A 21,023-nucleotide genomic window follows, 5' to 3' on the forward strand; every position below is an offset into this window, starting at 1 on the left:
CTTCTGGGATCTCTGTTCTAGTTCTAAAAACAAGCAAAGTTCTCCACTCTAAATGTACAGAAAGCAGGAACTGGGGAGGAGGCGGGATGAGGAAGGAGGAGAACAGCGGGAGGTGGAGGAGAGAGGAAAAGGAGGAGCAGGAGGAGGAGGAGCAGGAACAGGAATAGAAGGAGAAGCAGGAACAGGAATAGAAGGAGAAGCAGGAGGTTCCAGTGCCCGCTGTGTCCGCAGCACTCCCGGCCCCGGGAGCGTCCCCCCACGGCATCCTGCAGGTGGCTGGGGAGGGGGAGCTTGTCCCAAATCTATTAGGGGGTCCCTGAGAGGGTTTTTTTATTGGGGAGTGTTTGGAGCTGGCAGATTCCAGAACCGAGCCCCAAATATCTTTTAGTGTCCTGGGAGGATTTGTTTCTGTGTGTATGTTTGGATCTTTCAGGACGCTAAAGCTGAGCCCCTTGGGGGGAATCATCTCCCCTTACATCAGCCAATACACACAGAGGAGAGGCCCTTCCGCTGCCCTGAGTGTGGGAAGGGTTTCAACCACAGCTCAAACACCAACGGAGGCACCGCTACGGGAAGCCCTGCGAGTGCCCCGAGTGCGGGAAGAGCTTCGTGCGCTGCTCCAGCTCCATCCCCCGTGGGAGGATCGGCGTTGGATGATCCCCAGTGACCCCCGTGGGGCAGAGCCCTGGTGACCCCCGTTCCGGGTGATCCGTGCTGGGTGGGGGGAAGGTGTTGGAGAGATTTCTTTGCCTTCTCCTTGTGCTGCTGTGATGTGGTTGGTAATAAATTCCCTCCCTGTGCCCAGGCTGGGTCTGTTGTGCCCGTGCCGGTGCTCGGGGTGGGATCTCTCCCGGTCCTTCTCTCAGCTCCTGGGCTTTTCCTTGTATTTCCTGTCCCTGTGCAGTAGCAGAGGGCAGGGATAGAGCGGTTTTGGTGTCTCCCGGCATCCAGGCAGGGCCAGCCCAGCCCCGGGGGTTGTGAGGGGCTTGTGGGGCTTCCCTGTTTGTGGGACATCCGCTTGGTTTGGGTTGTTCTTCCCAAGGCGGGGAAAAACGACTTTGGGAGTTTTCTGCCACAAATCTCTCCCCTCGTGCACTCAGCCAAAGGGGCTTGGGGCGGTTTTCCCTTTTTCGGGGAAATCAAAGCCATGCACTGATGCTCCGAATTAGGGGCGGGAGTAGCGAGGCCGCAGGGCTTCCCAAGGAGCCGGAGCCAGCCAACACGCAGGGCTGGGCAGGTCGGGCCGGGAGCAGCGGAGAGCTTTGTTTCTCTTCTCAGCTGAATGGCGGCTCGGGCCGGGCCCGTTCCAGCGCTGTTCCTCAGCTGCGGCTTTCCCCTCACGCAGCCCGGGGGGCGCTGGGAGCGCGGGGCGGGGCTGGGCCGTGTGCAGAGCCCGCCCCTCGCTCCGATTGGGCGGTGCTGCCGTCAGTCGTGGTTCTGGCGCGCTGATTGGTCGGAGCGGGGAGCAGCCCGGGCCCGGAGCCGCCGGCAGGGCGGCCGTGGCGCAGCAGAGGCGCCATTGGCGGAGCGTCGGTGCGGGCCCGGGAGCGGCGGCGGCGGCGGCCGGAGCCCGGTGAGGCGGCAGCGGCGGAGCTCGGAGGCGGCCCCAGCGCAGGTGGGAGCCGCGCTCGGTTCTGGCGGGGCTCGGGGCTGGCTGCGGGCGGAGGGGACGGCAGGGGGCTGTGGCGGGTTCGTTGTGCCGTGTGGGCGCCGTGTTCGCCCTGGCGTGAGGGCGCTGCGGGAGCGGCTGCCCGCGGTCTCCTTCCCGCTGCTGCCTCGGCAGGAGCCGGTGCCGGAGCAGCGCTGGCTCGTCCCGGCTGCTGTGGGTAGGACAGAGGTGGCTGCCCCGTGGCCGGGAGTGTGCGGGAAAGTTCCCGTGGCCAGAGGTTTGTGTCCCCAGAGGAGCCGGAGGAGTCCTGTAAAAGTAACTTTATTCCTGGGCAAAGGGAGAGGCCACGGGGCATTTCCCGTGGGGTCTGTCCGAGTGTTGGAGGACGCAGCCTCCTTTTTGTCCCGATTTCCCCGGCCGCATCTCCGTGTCCCTTTCCCCAGTGGCTGAGGTCCTTGGAAGGTACAGACTTCCCGATCCGCCTGCTGCATGTGCCCCTTAATGTGCACCTCCACTTTGTATAACATCCGATATTCATGGCTCTGTGAAGTCTTTGTTCTTCTTCGGGAAGTTCAGGAATTTAGCAGGACCTTGGCTGAGCAGCAGTTCGTGTCGATTAGTAACATTTTCTAAAACTGATGGTTTCTCCGGTGACTTCCTTATCTCCAAGTCCCTGGCCCTATCTCTAATGGGATTCACACCATCTGTTTGTAAAGACACGTTCATTTTTTTCCTTTTAATTCCCCACTTCTTATTTTCTCAGTACTTCTCTTTACAAACTTTAAAAATGCCTTAATCTGTTCTTCCTGGGCCTTCTTTGGTTTTGGGATTATTCTCAGTGACCTCATTCTGTGTCTTTCTGTAGCCGTTTCTGGGTCAGGAGGCCTGGCTGCCACCTGCATGCCCTTGATCCCCTGCTGAATGAGCTGCCCTGAGCAAGGTGTGGTGCATGGTAAAAAGATGAGAGTTGCTGCAGCACCTGAGAGGAGAAACAGCATTCGTTTAACCCATGGTCTGCCAGGGAGCCATGAAAACGTGTTCCATTCCCATCCTTTCCACATTTGAACAGGGATATGAGCTGCTTTCTTATTTCCTTTGTTCTCTGTTTCACCACTTTTCCTTGGCCATCTCTTTGCCAAGAGCACTTTGAGTCATTTAATTTTCCACAGCCTCCTGGTCCTTCCGCTGGAAGAGAATCTGATGCCATCCCAGGGTGAAACGTGGCGGTGCTCATGGGAGTGGATTGGTGGGTGAGAAGGTCAGGAGCTGGAGCTGTGTGCTTGGTTATGATTTGGAGGACAGCTTGTAATCTAATGATGCACTGAAATGATCAGTGGGTTCTCTGGCACCTGGTATGAATTTGTTCGGGTTCCCAGGGGCTGCTCCATGGTGTTGTAGGATTTGTTCTGGTTGATCTTTTCCCCATTTTTGGGCGCTCCCAAAAATGCCAGGGATGCATCAATTGACTGCTTTTCTCGGATTAAATCATCACATCCTTGGATTCCCAAGTGATTTCGCTGAACTTGTGGCAGCAAAAGCAGTCCAGTGGTCAAACCCACCCTGTATAACACAGACAGTGCCAGCAGATGTTGGAGTGGGGAGAGGGATGATTCCCCGCCGCTTTTGTGAGTGAAGTTCTCCCAACATTCTCCGTTTGCTGTTTTCCTTTGCAGCTTCAGGGATTTCTGTTGCAGAGTCAGAGATGCTCAGTGTGGGCTCTGCCTTTAGCGATGCAAATTCCGTCAGTGCAGGGAGGCAGAGCTTGGGGTGAGGGGCAGAGGGAATCAGCCCAATTCCTGTGGCAGGCAAGGAGAGCCTGGGACATTGTGCACACTTCCTCCAGCAGAGTTAATTTGCATTTCTAAAGCTCCTCTGCTGGCTGCCTGGAAGGAAGCTTCTCCAGGGCAGCCATCAGGTGACTCACAAGTGTCTCTCCCTCCTCCCCAAAAAGCGGCTTTTTTGTTTCTTTCCTTTTTTTTTTCAACCAATATTCTATGAACTTTTCAGGAGTTAAAGGGTCACTTTTAAAGCTCTTCCAGTTTTGCAAAATGGAACCTAAAGGTGGACATCGAAAAACTCATTCCAAAATTCTGCCATCACTAACAGCCACGCACACACATACACAAAAATGCCCCCAAAGCAATAAAGATTTTCTTCTACTTCTTCCCCTAAGACTAAAAATTTACTCTCACACCCCTGGCCCAGACCAAACTGACAATATCAAGGTAGGATTATTAAGAAAAACCATTCTAATGCTGTAACTTTGTCATCGAAACTGGGAAGAACAAAAACTCTCCAACTACCTTTTTAGTGTTAAGGGTCAAGGCATTGCTTTATTCTGACCAGGATGTGCAACAGAAATCACTTCATGCACACAGAGCCCGGGTGTGCAGAGAAAATCATTCCAAGGCACACGAGTTTTACTCGATTTTTCCTCAACTTTTTTCAGTCTAAACCCATAGAAATCCGTAGGTTTAATGTTCATTGGTTCCAAATTGGGTAGTTCTTAGTATTTGGTTTCCTATTGGCCCCGGATTGCTTGGCCTCTGATGTTAATTAGGTCCACACTCCTTGAGTTCCTTCTCAGCCTTTTCCAGAGCAGGGGTCTCCAGCTGTGCCGGGGGCAGTGTCTGGGGTAGCTGTTCCTTGATGTTTGCTGATGGGCGTTGATGTTCTGTTGATGGGCGTTATCTTTTGGGTATCTTTTGGGATGTTCTCAGTCTGTTGAGATGTTAAGTTCATCTCTGTTGAGTGGTGTAACATCCCTTAAAGTCCCCAGGGTGGGTCTGTGCCAGCCGAGCTTCCTGTGGAAGAGATTTCACAAGAGACAGGATTCTGGCCACAGACTGCTTGAAACAGACATCCCTGATCTCCACTCCCCACTAGGTCGAGAATGAGCAGGGTGAGGAATGGAGACATCAATTCCAGGGGTGATAATTGAATATCTGGCCTGGGTCTGGCTCTTCTTCTTGCCAAAGCCAATGGCAGCAGCCGTACCCGTGGCATCTTGGTTTCTTTCAGCAGCTTCAGAAGGTGTTTCTTTATTTCCCCATTCATTCTTTCTACCCGACCCGAACTCTGGGGTGCCAGGGCGTTTGGAGGTGCCACTGTGTTCCTAAAGCAGCCAGAATGCCCTGAAGGATCTTTCCTGTAAAATGAGTAAGGGAAGCCTTACTGGGAACACTGGGAGCAGCAGGGCAGGGGCAGAGTGACAGCGGGGCATGGGGGGACACACGACCCCCCAAAATCAGCGCGGGGATGGAGCGGGGGGTCCCGGCCGGGCCCGAGGCCACGGGGAGGGGCTGCAGCTGCGGGCGGCTCAGGAGCTCTGTGGGCAGAGCAAAGGGGGTGACACCGGGCTGGGGGGCCCGGGGGGCACACACGCTCTGGGGGAGGGGGGATGCGATCCCCGGGACCCCCCGTCACCTTCTCGAGCAAGTGAAAGCCGAGCCCCAGCGCCAGGAAGATGAAGCCCAACACAAAGTCCCTGATCCCCATCAGAATCTTGCTCCGGGCAGCGTCCGCTGGCATCTCTGGGGGGTCCGCAGGGGTCAGGACCTCTCAAAAAACCCCCCAGAGAGCCATCAGGACCCCCCAAACCCCTCTTTTATTCGTCCTAAATCTGTCCAGAATGCCGTTAAACCTTCCAGCACATGCCAAAGCCACTCTCGTCTCCTCCAGGACTCCACAAACCCCATCCCAGTTGCTCCCTGCTTTCCGAGGATCCCCCAAACCCTCTCCCAGCCCCTTTGCCAAGGCTAAAAAGAAGGGTGGCTCTTGATGGAATGCCCAACACCGAAAAACAGGACAAGAGATCGGCCTAGAAGCATAGACAGCTTCGGGTTGGAGTGTTCTGAGAGAAGTGAGCTGCCCTCGTGAGAGGGGAGTGGATTGAGAGCACTGGGGAGGCACTGGGAGGGCACTGGGAGCGACTGGGAATGGAGCGCGCGGCACTGGGAGGCCGAGTCCAGCACAGGGCAGTCGGCGCTGCGGGTCTGCCTGGCAACTGATGAGTCATCAGAGAGACGCGCTCTGATTGGCTGAGGGGCGTCAGCGCCACGCAGGGCTGGGATGGACACGCGCGGGGGCACTGGGAGAGACTGGGATGGACTGGGAGAGACTGGGAGAGCTCAGGGGAACCTGGAAGGACAAGAGGCCCCGGGGATGGGCACCAGGCGGGCTGAGGGGCTCCAGGCTCACCCCCAGGGCAGGGCCCGAGGGGACTCGCTCTGCCCAACGTTCTGCACCTCTGCGCTCCGCGAGCAGCGGGGCAACGATGTCGCGGTTGTGCCGGCAGAGCCTGTCCGCCAGAGCCCCTTTGTACCCCAGTCTTGCTGGATGGCTGTTCCAGCACTGCGCCTGTTTCTCCCCACACGGGGTGTCCCCCACAAACAGCCCCACATCGCTGGCGAGTGCAGTTGCTGCTCCCGGTGTCAGATGCTCCTCTGCACCAACCTCACCCGCTCGGTGCCCTTAATGAAGTGACACTCGGATTCATCATCCCCTGGAACACCCCTGTGTGTGCGGGACACAGCTCAGGGGGTGCCCCCCTGCAGCCCCCAGCACGCCCAGAGCTCCGGGAGCCACCCCAGATCCCCGCTCCGCACCCCCTGTGCCCCACGGCCGCCACGGGACCCTCCTGCCCGTGCTCCCACTTCCTTTTCCATCCTTCTCCCTATTTCACATCCCCTCCCCCGCCATTTCCAGCTGCTCCCCAGAGGCGTTTTGGAGTCCCATTCCCCCCTTTTCACCCTGTCCACCCTTTTTCCCCACAATCCCCCAATCCCCAGCCCACTCCCGCTCACTTTTAGGGTCCCATCCTCCACTTTTCCCCACTTTCCCACCCCCTCCCACCCATTTCTCCCCCACTCTTCAGCCCCCTCCTGCTCTTCCTTTGAGGGTCCCCTCCCCCTCTCACTCATTTTAGGGGTCCCATCACCCCTTTTTCGCCTTCTCCCCCCCTTTTCCCATCGCATCCCACCACCCCCATTCACCCGAGAGCTCCGCGCCCGCAGCCGGGGGGGCTTCCAGCACCACCAGTGCCACCAGTAGGGCCCCAGCTGCCGCCACTCGCCCCCATGGCCAGCACTGGCCATGATTTTGATTGGCTGAGGGGGTTTAGGGACGCTGCAGCCCTGCGGTGGGGTTTTTTGGGAGGGGGAACCTCGAGGTGCAGGGCAGGTGGGAGCTCAGTTGTGCCCAGAAATGTGTCCCCAGGGATGCGGGATCTCAGGGGTGCCCATGGCCTGGGGTGACGCTGGCCCGGTGCCAGGCACGCACCAAAGCCACTCTGTCCCTGCCCCCTGCAGCTGCACAGGGGAGAGAAAATGGAACCGAGGGTTCCTGGGTGGGGATAAGGACCGGGAGAGATCCCTCAGCAAACACCGGCACGGGCACAACAGGCTCTAATTAGAGATATTAATTAAATTGATGACACCGAAAAAATAAGAGCAGGAGAATGAGAAGGAAAAGAAGACTCTTAAAAACACCCTCCCCCACCCCTCCCTCCTTCCCAGGGGCTGTGGGGGCATCTCTGCATCCGGCACCTCCATCTTTGGAGCCGCCAGGGATTGGCTCTGCCAGACATGGAGGAAGCTTCCAGATCCTTCTCTCAGAAGCCACCTCTGAACCAACCCCACTACCAAAACCAGGCTGTGCAAGCCAAATAGAGCCCCAAAACTGGGAACCCAGGTATCCAGGAGCTCAGCTGCACCCCAAAATGGGGATGGAGATGTCCAGGGGCTCAGGTGTGCCCAAAAACGAGGCCCCAGCTGAGGGCGTTCTCTGCTTGGCTGAGCACTGCCTGAGGGCTGGGGCTGCAGCAAGGGGGGACACCCTCCTCCAGCGAGGATGTCCCACAAACAGGGAAGCCCCACAAGCCCCTCACAACCCCCGGGGCTGGGCTGGCCCTGCCTGGATGCCGGGAGACACCAAAACCGCTCTGTCCCTGCCCTCTGCTACTGCACAGGGACAGGAAATACAAGGAAAAGCACAGGAGCTGAGAGAAGGACCTGGAGAGATCCCGCCCCGAGCACCGGCACGGGCACAACAGACCCAGCCTGGGCACAGGGAGGGAATTTATTACCAACCACATCACAGCAGCACAAGGAGAAGGCAAAGAAATCTCTCCAACACCTTCCCCCCACCCAGCGTGGATCACCCGGAACGGGGGTCACCAGGGCTCTGCCCCACGGGGGTCACTGGGGATCATCCAACGCCGATCCTCCCACGGGAGATGGAGCTGGAGCAGCGCACGAAGCTCTTCCCGCACTCGGGGCACTCGCAGGGCTTCCCTTAGCGGTGCCTCCGTTGGTGTTTGGTCAAGGCAGAGCTGCTGGAGAAGCTCTTCCCACACTGGGGACACTCGTAGGGCCTCTCCCCAGTGTGGATGCGCCGGTGGGTGATGAGGTTGCAGTTGTGTTTGAAGTCCTTCCCACAGTCGGAGCAGCGGAAGGGCCTCTCATCCGTGTGAATGCGCTGATGTTCGAGGAGGTGGGAGCTCCTCTGAAACCTCTTCCCACACTCAGAACACTCGTAGGGCCTCTCCCCGGTGTGGGTACGCTGGTGTACCCTCAGTTCGGAGATCCGGCCGAAGCTCTTCCAACAATCCAAGCACTCATAGGGCTGTTCCCTGGTGTGGACCACCTGGTGCTAGATCAGGTGGGAGATGCTGGAGAAGCCCTTCCCACATTCCCCACACTCGTAGGGCCTCTCCCCAGTGTGGATCCACTGGCGCTGGATCAGGTTGGAGCTCTGGCTTCCCACATTCCCCACGCTTATAGGGCCTTTCCCCAGTGTGGATCCTCTGGTGTACCCTCAGATAGGAGCTGTAGCTGAAGCCCTTCCCACATTCCAAGCACTTGTGGGGCTTCTCCCCACCGTGAGGCTTCTCCCCCAGCTCCAAGCTCCGCCTGGATCTCCAGCCGCCTTCCTGGCACAGGGGAGCTCTTTTCTCCTTGGATCTCTCTGGGCTGCGTTTGCAGCCCCTCCTCGTGTGGCATCTCCAGGGCTTTTCCTCCTCTGCCATCCAGCCACGCCTTGGGAATGACAAATCCTGGTTTGGGGAAAAAACAAGGGGTGAGCGCCTTGGGCTGGGGGTTCCTCCTCCCTAAGTGCATCACCGGGCATCTTGTCTCTGTAAAAACCTCCAAAACACAGAGATTCAGCACAAAAGTCCCACAAACATCAAGACACAGACCAAAAACTACCAAAACATCAAGATTCAGACAAAACCCCCTCCAAAATATAAACATTCAGCCCCCACAAAAAAACCAAAGCACCAACATGGAGCCCAAGAAACCTCAGAAACACCAAGATTCACCCCCGGGAAAATTGTGGATCCCCCTCCCTGATCACCTGCTGGATGGGGGGGGGACACACTCCTGGGGCTGGGGGGAGGCTGCAGATACGGCAAGTGCTGGAACCTTGCGGTGCCTCCTCTTCCTGCTCCTCCTGTATCCCTACTCTTCCTCACATTCCTCTTCCTCACACTATTCCTTCTCCTGCAGAATCCCACCTGCTGCTCCCACGTCCATCCTTTCACCATTCTGGTCTCCAGCCCTGCTCCTCCAGCCTTTCTCCTCCTCCCCCCAGGCCCAGCACCCACCCCTGGCTCGCTCTGCCCCCCAGAGCTCTCGCATCCCACAGCACGAGCAGGGATGCAGCTGCGGCAGCTCGGGCTGGGGCAGCGCTGGGCTCTCGGCCGCTCCTGCCCGCACTCGGCCCCCGCCGCAGCCACTTCTGCCAGCGCAGCACGGGCCGGCCCGGCCTTGGCGCTGCCCCCCTCCCACCTCCCCAAATTCCCCTCGCGGGGGGCGCCAAGGCCGGGCCACACGGGGGCTCCAGCTGGGGAGCGCCGGGCGCTGCGGCTCTGCCTGGCAACTGCTGAGTCACCAGCGCCGCGCCTTCTGATTGGCTGAGCGCTGCCTGAGGGCCGCGCCTGCACCAAGGGGGGACACCCTGCTCCAGGGGGGATGGCCCGAAAACCGGGCACCCCCAGCGAAGGAACAACAGCAACGCCTCGCTACAAACACATGCTCTGAATCTGCTCGGACACAGCGACACGGACTCGGACACAAGCAAGTGACAGCACAAACCATCAGCTCCCCAAAATGGTACTGATTGACACACACTGCTGCTCAGCCAAGATCCTGCTCAATTCCTCAACTTCCAGAACAAAAACAAAGCCTGAACACAACCATGGACATCGTGTCCCATACAAAAGGGGACAATGTTGTGGTAGTTTGCACATTCTCCCAGAGGTAATTAAGGACATGGACACCCAGCGGGGGTAAAAAGGGAAGTCGAGAACGGGTTTCAGCAACCGGGGACGGCCACAAGCACCTGGCACAGGCATTGCCCTCCTCGGCACGGCAGAGCTGACCCAAACAGCCCCTGGCAAGGAATCAGGGGTCCATCTGCAGGCCACAAGGACACTGCAAGCACAGACAGCAGCACCCTCAGCACGAGCAAGTGCACCCCTGATGGACATGGATTGCCAGGGCTCTCAGAGCTCCCAGCAGACCAGGGACCCACCGCACCAGAGCCCTTGAGAACATTCAGGGGGCGTCTGGATCGAGACGAGGCCGCTCCTGATGGACACAGGGGCCTCTCGATCCACTCCGAATCTGAGACCTAAGGGGGGAAATTGGCAAGAAGTTCCTTGATTATTCCGGCAATAAGTGGGAAAGATGAGCAGGTGTGTTTTATTCAACCACTATCAGTAGATGTGGGGGACGGGTTTGAAATGCATCAATTTCTGTTTGTTCCTATTTGTGATTGCAATTTACTGGGAAGGGATTTGGTGGCTCAAGTGGGAATGCAAATTCATATTGTAAAGGGAGCTACAGAGGCTAATGCTGCTGTACCTTTGTGTCAAATGTCTGCGAAGGCCTCTGCTGAAGGGAACCCAGAAGTGTGGGCAGCCCCAGGGAAATAGGGAAAATCAGATATGGAGTCTCTCCAAATTCCTCTGAAGCATCCAGGACAAGTGGTGTCTAAAAGCAATACCCTGTTCCAAGGGAGGCAAGGAAGGGGTTACAGCCTCTTACTGAGTCCCTGCTAAAGGCAGCGCTTCTGGAGCCAGGCATCTCTCCCTCCAACTCTCCTCTCCTGCCAGGCAAGAAACCCGATGATGGACACCAGAAGGAAAGCACAATTTTCAAGGCTTCAAAAGCAGATGAACTGAGCCTCCTGCCCTGGCCCTCCCAGACAGGGAAGAACCATTTGAATTGCATGTGGATGTTAATCAGGGCTCAATTCCAAAGGAATTCCTGGTCTCAAATTTTTAACCCAGTGGCCAGAGAGTGGCCTCATTGTCTGCAGAATTGTGCAGCCCTGGCTTTAATGGGAACTGAGGCCTGAAAACTGACAGCAGCAGAATCTCTGGTTGTTCAAGCCTGGCATCAAGTTAAAGCTTTGTTAACCAAAGGAGCCTCTAAATGGATGAGCAGCGCTCGGTTCTTACAGAATGAAACTTGTTGGATGGAACAGGAGGATTCAGAGTTGAGGACAGGGGAAGGGTTGAACCCAGCCTCCTGTTTGAACGGCCCTGCACAGGGGGCTGGCAAGAAACCCATGGCTGCAGTCAAGTGACAGAGCTCCAGACCTGGGCTAGGAGTGATTTACCAGACATTCCCTGGCCTGAGGGAGAAAATGTGTTTAGGGATGGCTCTTCAAGGGCAGCAGAAGGGAAAAGAGTGACAAGACACGCTGCTCTTAAGGAAAGGGAATGAGACAAAGCGCAGCTCAGCGCCCGCATGCTCAGCTCAAAGGGCTGAGCTGGGGGTGCTTGGAAGAGCCTGGCACTGAAATGCCCCGAGCAGGAAGGCTTCAACATCTTCTGCTAACAGCATGGCAGCTCACAGCGGGGCAGAAGCATTTCCAACTGCTTCAGCAATCCCTGCATCAGTTCTTAAGGCATGTTTGGAAGAAACAATTCCAAGATACGGGATTGTGGAAGCAATAGACTCAGACAGGGGAACTCATTTTACAGGAAAGATCCTTCAGGCCGTTCTGGCTGCTTTAGGAACACAGTGGCACCTCCAAATGCCCTGGCACCCCAGAGTTCAGGTCGGGTGGAAAGAATGAATGGGGAAATAAAGAAACACCTTCTGAAGCTGCTGAGAGAAACCAAGATGCCCCAGGTACGGCTGCTGCCATTGGCTTTGGCAAGAAGAAGAGCCAGACCCAGGCCAGATATTCAATTATCTCCCCTGGAATTGATGTCTCCTTTCCTCACCCTGGGAATTCCCAACCTAGTGGGGGGTGGAGATCAGGGATGTCTGTTTCAAGCAGTCTGTGGCCAGAATCCTGTCTCTTGTGAAATCTCTTCCACAGGAAGCTCGGCTGGCACAGACCCACCCTGGGGACTTTGCTGTCCACAACATCCAACCAGGACATCGGGTCCTGCCTGAAGAGTGCAAAGAATCACCACTGGTGGCCAAGGGCGTGGCCCATTCCAAGTGTCCCCGAGCACAGAAACAGCCGCCAGCGCAGCTGAACACGGGGGGACCCCTCACCCTCGCCTCAAGCTCTCTGAAGCCCCGCGGATTTGCACTCCCCGGCTGCAGGAGGACCATGCGAGGCTGCCACTGACCCTGCACAGAAGGGGCCGCGGCAGCAGCCAGGGCTCCACAGTGGGGGAAGCCCCGGGGGCTGCCCACAGATCCTCTGCTGAAATAGTCTGGCTGGGCACCTCCTCTGGCATCTCCAGGCACTGGGGGCCAATCCTCGCTGGCACCGGGCGAGCTTCAGAGCTTTCTGTGCCTGCACTCGCCACAGGTGCTGCGGGAGACAGCGGGAGAATTCCACTCTGGCTCTCAGTTACACTCACACTCTGGGCTGGGCGGGATTCGATTGCTGGAAAATATACCAAGTTCAGAATTGGTTTAAAATTTTATTTCTCTACTCAGGCTTTGTTTGCCTCTGCCTTGGGGAAAGGAATTTGAAAGTGTTTGTTAGGGGATGTTACACCACTCAACAGAGATGAGTTTAACATCTCAACAGACTGGGAATAGCCCAAGAGATACCCAAAAGATAACGCCCATCAACAAAACATCAACGCCCATCAGCAAACATCAAGGAACAGCTACCCCAGACACTCCCCCCGGCACAGCTGGAGACCCCTGCTCTGGAAAAGGCTGAGAAGGAACTCAAGGAGTGTGGACCTAATTAACATCAGAGGCCAAGCAATCCGGGGCCAATAGGAAACCAAATACTAAGAACTACCCAACTTGGAACCAATGAACATTAAACCTATGGATTTCTATGGGTTTAGACTGAAAAAAGTTGAGGAAAAAATCGAGTAAAACTCGTGTGCCATGCAATTATTTTCTCTGCACACCCGGGCTGTGTGTCCATGAAATGACTTCTGTTGCACATCCTGGCCAGAATAAAGTAATGCCTTGATCCTCTTAACACTGAAAAGGTCGTTGGAGAGTTTTTGTTCTTCCTGCAGTTTCTGTGACAAGATGACACCATTAGAATGTTTTTTCCTAATAATCCTAATTTGGTATTGTCAGTTGGGTTTGGGCCAAAGGTGTGAGAGTCAATTTTTAGTCCGAGGAGAAGTAGCAAAAATCTTTATTGCTTTGGGGCATTTTTGTGTGTGTGTGTGCGTGGCTGTTAGTGATGGCAGAATTTGGGAATGGGTTTTTTGAGGTTCACCTGTAGGCTGCATTTTGCGAAACTGGAAGAGCTTTAAAACTGACCCTTTTCCTCATAAACAGTTAAAAAATATTTTAAAAAAAAAGGGGGTGGAAAAAGCCGCTTTTGGAGGGCCTCTTGTGAGTCACCTGATGGCTGCCCTGGGGGAGAAGCTTCGTCCCTGGCAGCCAGCAGAGGAGCTTTAGAAATGCAAATTAACTCTGCTGGGGGAAGTGTGCACAATGTCCCAGGCTCTCCTTGCCTGCCACAGGAATTGGGCTGATTCCCTCTGCCCCTCACCCCAAGCTCTGCCTCCCTGCACTGACGGAATTTGCATCGCTAAAGGCAGAGCCCACACTGAGCATCTCTGACTCTGCAACAGAAATCCCTGAAGCTGCAAAGGAAAACAGCAAACGGAGAATGTTGGGAGAACTTCACTCACAAAAGCGGCGGGGAATCATCCCTCTCCCCACTCCAACATCTGCTGGCACTGTCTGTGTTATACAGGGTGGGTTTGACCACTGGACTGCTTTTGCTGCCACAAGTTCAGCGAAATCACTTGGGAATCCAAGGATGTGATGATTTAATCCGAGAAAAGCGGTCAATTGATGCATCCTTGGCTGGAGGGAGCACCCAAAAACGGGAAAAAGATGAATGGCCACCAGAACAAATCTTACAACACCATGGAGCAGCCCCTGGGAACCCGAACAAATTCATACCAGGTGCCAGAGAACCCACTGATCATTTCAGTGCATCATTAGATTACAAGCTGTCCTCCAAATCATAACCAAGCACACAGCTCCAGCTCCTGACCTTCTCACCCACCAATCCACTCCCATGAGCACCGCCACGTTTCACCCTGCGATGGCATCAGATTCTCTTCCAGCGGAAGGACCAGGAGGCTGTGGAAAATTAAATGACTCAAAGTGCTCTTGGCAAAGAGAAGGCCAAGAAAAAGTGGTGAAACAGAGAACAAAGGAAATAAGAAAGCAGCTCATATCCCTGTTCAAATGTGGAAAGGATGGGAATGGGACACGTTTTCATGGTTCCCTGGCAGACCATGGGTTAAACGAATGCTGTTTCTCCTCTCAGGTGCTACAGCAACTCTCATCTTTTTACCATGCACCACACCTTGCTCAGGGCAGCTCATTCAGCAGGGGATCAAGGGCATGCAGGTGGCAGCCAGGCCTCCTGACCCAGAAACGGCTACAGAAGGACACAGAATGAGGTCACTGAGAATAATCCCAAAACCAAAGAAGGCCCAGGAAGAACAGATTAAGGCATTTTTAAAGTTTGTAAAGAGAAGTACTGAGAAAATAAGAAGTGGGGAATTAAAAGGAAAAAAATGAACGTGTCTTTACAAACAGATGGTGTGAATCCCATTAGAGATAGGGCCAGGGACTTGGAGATAAGGAAGTCACGGAAGAAAACAGAAAACGATCAGTTTTAGAAAATGTCACTAATTGACACGAACTGCTGCTCAGCCAAGGTCCTGCTAAATTCCTGAACTTCCCGAAGAAGAACAAAGACTTCACAGAGCCATGAATATCGGATGTTATACAAAGCGGAGGTGCACATTAAGGGGCACATGCAGCAGGCGGATCGGGAAGTCTGTACCTTCCAAGGACCTCAGCCACTGGGGAAAGGGACACGGAGATGCGGCCGGGGAAATCGGGACAAAAAGGAGGCTGCGTCCTCCAACACTCGGACAGACCCCACGGGAAATGCCCCGTGGCCTCTCCCTTTGCCCAGGAATAAAGTTACTTTTACAGGACTCCTCCGGCTCCTCTGGGGACACAAACCTCTGGCCACGGGAACTTTCCTGCACACTCCCGGCCACGGGGCAGCCACCTCTGTCCTACCCACAGCAGCCGGGACGAGCCAGCGCTGCTCCGGCACCGGCTCCTGCCGAGGCAGCAGCGGGAAGGAGACCGCGGGCAGCCGCTCCCGCAGCGCCCTCACGCCAGGGCGAACACGGCGCCCACACGGCACAACGAACCCGCCACAGCCCCCTGCCGTCCCCTCCGCCCGCAGCCAGCCCCGAGCCCCGCCAGAACCGAGCGCGGCTCCCACCTGCGCTGGGGCCGCCTCCGAACTCCGCCGCTGCCGCCTCACCGGGCTCCGGCCGCCGCCGCTCCCGGGCCCGCACCGACGCTCCGCCAATGGCGCCTCTGCTGCGCCACGGCCGCCCTGCCGGCGGCTCCGGGCCCGGGCTGCTCCCCGCTCCGACCAATCAGCGCGCCAGAACCACGACTGATGGCAGCACCGCCCAATCGGAGCGAGGGGCGGGCTCTGCACACGGCCCAGCCCCGCCCCGCGCTCCCAGCGCCCCCCGGGCTGCGTGAGGGGAAAGCCGCAGCTGAGGAACAGCGCTGGAACGGGCCCGGCCCGAGCCGCCATTCAGCTGAGAAGAGAAACAAAGCTCTCCGCTGCTCCCGGCCCGACCTGCCCAGCCCTGCGTGTTGGCTGGCTCCGGCTCCTTGGGAAGCCCTGCGGCCTCGCTACTTCCGCCCCTAATTCGGAGCATCAGTGCATGGCTTTGATTTCCCCGAAAAAGGGAAAACCGCCCCAAGCCCCTTTGGCTGAGTGCACGAGGGGAGAGATTTGTGGCAGAAAACTCTAGAAAAGTCATTTTTCCCCGGCTTGGGAAGAACAGCCCAAGCCAAGCAGAGGTGGGACCCCCCAGCAGCGCCTCTCTGCCGCCCCAGCTGAAGCCCTCGCTGGCTGCTCCAGGCTGGATGGGCAGACTGGGAGCACTGGGAAGGGGCCCTGGCTCGGGGCGCAGCCCCCGGGGCAGCCCCACGGCAGCTCCAAGGCTCCGCCAGCCGGGATGGAACGTGGGAGGGGGAGCAGGGCAAGGGCCGGGGCTGTCGGTGCCCAGGGGACACAAGGGACAGCGGGGGCACTTCACAAGCATTTAATGCAAAAGATAAAATCATAAGGAAGACAAAAGCAACAGCAACCGTGGCACCATAGCCCAGGGCCACAGAGGAACATGTCCCATTGGAGTGGGGGGACGCTGGCCTGATGCCAGGCACCCACCACAGCCGCTCTCTCCCTGCCATCCACAGCCGGAGAGGGGACAGAAAATTTAACCAAGGGCTCATGAGCTGAGATAAGGACCAGGAGTGATCCCTCATCAAACACCGTTACAGGCAAAACAGGCTCGAAATTGGAGATATGAATTTAATTTATTGCTAACAAACTCAGAGTAGGATAATGAGAAGAAGACTTTTAAAAACATCTTTCCCCCACACCTCCCTCCTTCCAGCTTTACCTCCTCCAGCAGGGATGTCCCACAAACAGGGAAGCCCCACAAGCCCCTCACGACCCTCAGGGCTGGACTGGCCCTGCCTGGATGCTGGGAGACACCAAAACCGCTCTGTCCCTGCCCTCTGCTACTGCACAGGGACAGGAAATACAAGGAAAAGCCCAGGAGCTGAGAGAAGGACCGGGAGAGATCCCGCCCCGAGCACCGGCACGGGCACAGCAGACCCAGCCTGGGCACAGGGAGGGAATTTATTACCAACCACATCACAGCAGCACAAGGAGAAGGCAAAGAAATCTCTCCAACACCTTCCCCCCACCCAGCGCGGATCACCCGGAACAGGGGTCACCAGGGCTCTGCCCCACGGGGGTCACTGGGGATCATCCAACGCCGATCCTCCCACGGGGGATGGAGCTGGAGCAGCGCACGAAGCTCTTCCCGCACTCGGGGCACTCGCAGGGCTTCCCTTAGCGGTGCCTCCGTTGGTGTTGGGTCAAGTTAGAGCTCTGTGAGAAGCTCTTCCCACACTGGGGACACTCGTAGGGCCTCTCCCCGGTGTGGATGCGCCGGTGGGTGATGAGGTTGCAGTTGCGTTTGAAACCCTTCCTGCAGTTGGGGCAGCGGAAGGGCCTCTCCTCTGTGTGAATGCGCTGATGTCTGAGGAGATCGGAGCTGGTCTGAAACCTCTTCCCACAGAACACTCGTAGGGCCTCTCCCTGGTGTGGATCATCTGATGTTGAATCAGGCTGGAGCTCCGGTCGAAGCTCTTCCCACATTCCCCACACTCATGTGGCCGTTCCCTGGTGTGGATCACCTGATGTTTCATCGGGTGGGCCCTCTGCCTGAAGCTCTTCCCACATTTCCCACACTCGTAGGGCCTCTCCAGAGTGTGGATCCTGTGGTGTGCCCTCAGCTGGGAGCTGTCTCTGAAGCTCATCCCGCATTCCCCACACTCATAGGGCCTCTCCCCAGTGTGGATCCTTTTGTGGCTGACCAGTTGGGAGCTCTGGCTGAAGCTCTTCCCATATTCCCCACACTTATAGGGCTTTTCCCCAGTGTGGATCTTCTGGTGTGCCCTCAGATAGGAGCTGTAGCTGAAGCCCTTCCCACATTCCAAGCACTTGTGGGGCTTCTCCCCACCGTGAGGCTTCTCCCCCAGCTCCAAGCTCCGCCCGGATCTCCGGCTGCCTTCCTGGCACAGGGGGGCTCTTTTCTCCTTGGATCTCTCTGGGCTGCGTTTGCAGCCCCTCCTCCTCGTGCGGCATCTCCAGGGCTTTTCCTCCTCCTCCTCCATCCAGCCACACCTTGGGAATGACGAATCCTGGTTTGGGGGGAGAAACAAGGGGTGAGCTCCTTGGGCTGGGGGTTCCTCCTGCCCAGGTCCATCTCTGGGAGTCTCCGGGGCTTTTGTGTCCATAAAAACCCCAAACCACCACGATTCAGCCCAAAAAATCCTCCCAGCACTTCCCCCTCTCTGATCTCTCCACTTTGGTGTTCTGGGGCTCTCCTTTCCCTGACCTCATCGGGGTCCCGTGGCTCCTGGGGTTCCCTCCTCTCTGGGGTCCCACTCAGGGATGATCCAGGGATTTTGGGGGTCCCAGGGGTCCCTTCTTCCTGATTCTCTGCTCCAGGCTTCCAGCGATCCCAGGGGTCCCCCCTTATCCATGCTCACCCCATCTCCAGGCTGCTGGGGGGTCCCCCAGCTCCGGGATCGCCCCTCTCCCCTCACCCCACCCTGGGGCTCCCGGTGTTCCCCTCCACCACTCTCCCGGGGGGCCACTAGAACGATGTCCCCCTCCCACCCGGCACTGGGATGGAGCCCCCAAAATATCCCCCGAAGGGCCATTTGCAGCTCAGCTTTCGGGTGCTGCAGGATCCGAACATCACCCCCCCTCCCCTGCCCCAAAATGAAACCCTCCCAGGGACCCACAAAGAGATTTGGGGCTCCATTCTGGAAGCTGTGAGCTCCAAACACCCGCCAAGAGAAAAGGCCGCTCGGGGAGCCTGTCACGATCTGCTAATACAAGCGAGGGTCATGATAGTTCGTTCATCGATCTCAAGAGTGTAAAAGGATACAAGAGATTTCAGTTTTAATCAGAACAGTGCACCTTTATTAAGTGCCCACAACACAGTAATGTGATAGAGGAGAGAGAGAGATAAAGAAAACAAAGAGTAGAGAGGAAGAAGGGGAGGAATAGCTACCAACGGATGAGACAAAGTCCTCGTGGTCTCCTGCCAATAGATTCGTCTTCTTTCCGTGGGGAGATCTCGTCTCGGTTAATTTAGAAAGTCCCTTTATAGTCCTTTTCAGAAGCAAGGGGCAGCTGTCCAAGAGCTGGGGAAACCTCCAGCCATTGTTATGGGGCCCTGTTGCTGCCTGTTCTGAGCTTCCCCTCCCCCCTCCCAAAGACATGTGCTCCGAGCTCCTTTGTTTCAAGCGCGGGCAAAGCCAAATGTAACTCAGACTCTTTAGCAGTGTGTGACTGGCCGGTCACCCCGGGTCCGCCCCCAGTCCTCCCCTTTCCCCTTCTCCTAATAAAGACGGTCGAGGGGAGGCAAACGCTCTCTCACTCAGCTCAGCGACTTTCCTGTGAACATCTCTGGTTGTCTGTCTCATTTGAAAGCTTCTAACTGCAGGGAATTGAGCGGGCAGGGAGCTATATTTCTCCCTCTTTGCTTCTGCTGATGGTATTTGCTCTGCAGCTGATTCAGGTACCGATTCTAGAGCTACTAAAGTGCTAGATCGCCCTTGCTACCTCTCTCAAGGCTGCTCGAGGCTTTCTAAGGCATTGAAATACAAGCGCTAGCCGGTATAAAGCTGAAAAGATACCTTCCACAGGGCCCGTTGCTTTGGGAAGCAGGTACAGGACAGGTGTACAGGACAGGTCATTCCTTTCCGCTTCAGCGCAGTCCTTCCCGCCTGGGCAGCGAGAACGGCGCAGTCCATTGTGACCTGCATCAATTTCCAGACACTCCACCTCAGCCAGGCCAGGCCTCCTGTGTTCAGTCTCATTCCCTGGCGATGATCGTGAGGCAGATGAGGGATCTTTGGACCGTCTCTTACAGACCCCCCGAGGGATTTGGGGCGAGCTCCCCCTCCCCGCTCACCTGCGGGATGCTCCCGCGGCCACGGCATACAGAGCGGGCTCCGACCTCGCACTTCCTGTGCTGCTTTTCCTCTTCCTGCTCCTCCTCTGCCTCTCTCACTCCTCTTCCTCCCGCTCCTCCTCCCCCGCCTCCTCCTCCATCGCTTCTCCCACTCCTCCTCCTTCCTAATCCTGCCTCCTTCTGCTCCTCTCTCCGGGCCCTTCTCCCACTCCTTCCTCATCATTTGGGGATTTTTGGGGGGAACGGCGTTGTCCCAATCTACTCTTTTTTGAGGGTTGTTCCCCTTTCCCATGATTTTTGGGGTTTGCAGTGGCCAAACTCCTCTTTTCCCATGATTTTAGGGCTCTGGATTTTCCTCAACTGCCCGGTTCCCAGGATTTTGGAGGGTGCTGGGAGTGCCCAGAACCCCCTGATCCAAGGATTTTTAGAGACTGAGGGTACTCAAACTCCTCTTTTTCCACTTTTTTGGGGCTCTGGGAGTGCTCAACTCCCCTTTTCCTGGAATTTTGGGGGTCTGGGAGTGTCAAAACCCCCCTGTCTTGGAGTGACTTTATGATGTGTATCCCATATCGCTGCCCTATGCCCAGAAATTAATTCTTGTGCCCTTCTATGCCTTTAAACTGAGCCTGAGAGGGGGAAGGAAAAACTGAGCAAAACTTTTCCAAAGCAGTTTGCAGCTTGTTCAAGGTCACACACAGATAGTGACTATTTTTCCAGCTGCGGCAGGGGAGCGAGGAAGCACCCGGCTTGCTGCTTCCCGGTCAGCTTTTGGCCAGTTTCAGCTTCTTTTTCTCCGAAGGGAGACTGAGAGTTGAACTTTTGTTTCCCTCCCCTGGAATTTTGGATTTTCTATCTTTTCTACTGGACTGCTCCAATATCAGAGCACATCAGGAGGACTTTCCACCGAGCACAGAGGGCCAGGCCCTGGGCCAAGCCCCAGCTCTGAGGAAACCACAGGGAGGACTCGAACACTTTCCCAGGTTTTTCCTCCACAGCGAGATTTTATTATTTAGCATTATTTTCCTTTTCCCGTGTGTTTGTTATATAAATAGTTTTTATCTCCTTCACTTTCCTTTGAGGAAAATTTACTTTTTCCTGAACCTGGTGGAGGAGGGGTGGTTGTGCCTTCTCTCAGAGGATATATTCCTAAATTTGGCCAAACTGTCAGAAATTTAGTGGCGCCCAACTGTGTGGCGCAAAGGAAAGTGAAAAACCTGTGCTAATTACATTTTGGTTTGAATTTATTTATTCTGTGTTGGGGTAAAGTAGTCACCATGTTGGTTGAGTTCATGATGTCTCTCTGGCTCGATGTACTCATGTCTTTCTGGTCCTTAGGCTTCATTGAGGTACTGGTGCTTTTTTGGTCCCTAGGGTTGTTTGCCTATCCACAAC

The 21,023-nt window shown here is 56.2% G+C and overlaps 1 protein-coding gene and 1 pseudogene across 1 annotated transcript; both read right to left on the reverse strand.

Annotated features, from left to right (window-relative positions):
- Positions 1-4,347: 4,347 nt before the first annotated feature.
- On the reverse strand, positions 4,348-6,042 carry LOC125334603 (HLA class II histocompatibility antigen, DP beta 1 chain-like; the record flags this gene model as incomplete). Its single annotated transcript, XM_048321626.1, is given in 5 exon segments — positions 4,348-4,413; positions 4,785-4,792; positions 4,963-5,142; positions 5,677-6,021; positions 6,024-6,042. Coding segments are annotated over 5 exon segments (618 nt in total), but the record flags the coding sequence as incomplete, so codon positions are not given.
- A 1,828-nt stretch (positions 6,043-7,870) lies between these two features.
- LOC125334612 lies at positions 7,871-18,271 on the reverse strand (annotated as a pseudogene).
- Positions 18,272-21,023: the final 2,752 nt, after the last annotated feature.

This window comes from Corvus hawaiiensis, chromosome 1, assembly GCF_020740725.1.
Source record: "Corvus hawaiiensis isolate bCorHaw1 chromosome 1, bCorHaw1.pri.cur, whole genome shotgun sequence".
Classification (NCBI taxonomy): Eukaryota; Metazoa; Chordata; class Aves; order Passeriformes; family Corvidae; genus Corvus; species Corvus hawaiiensis.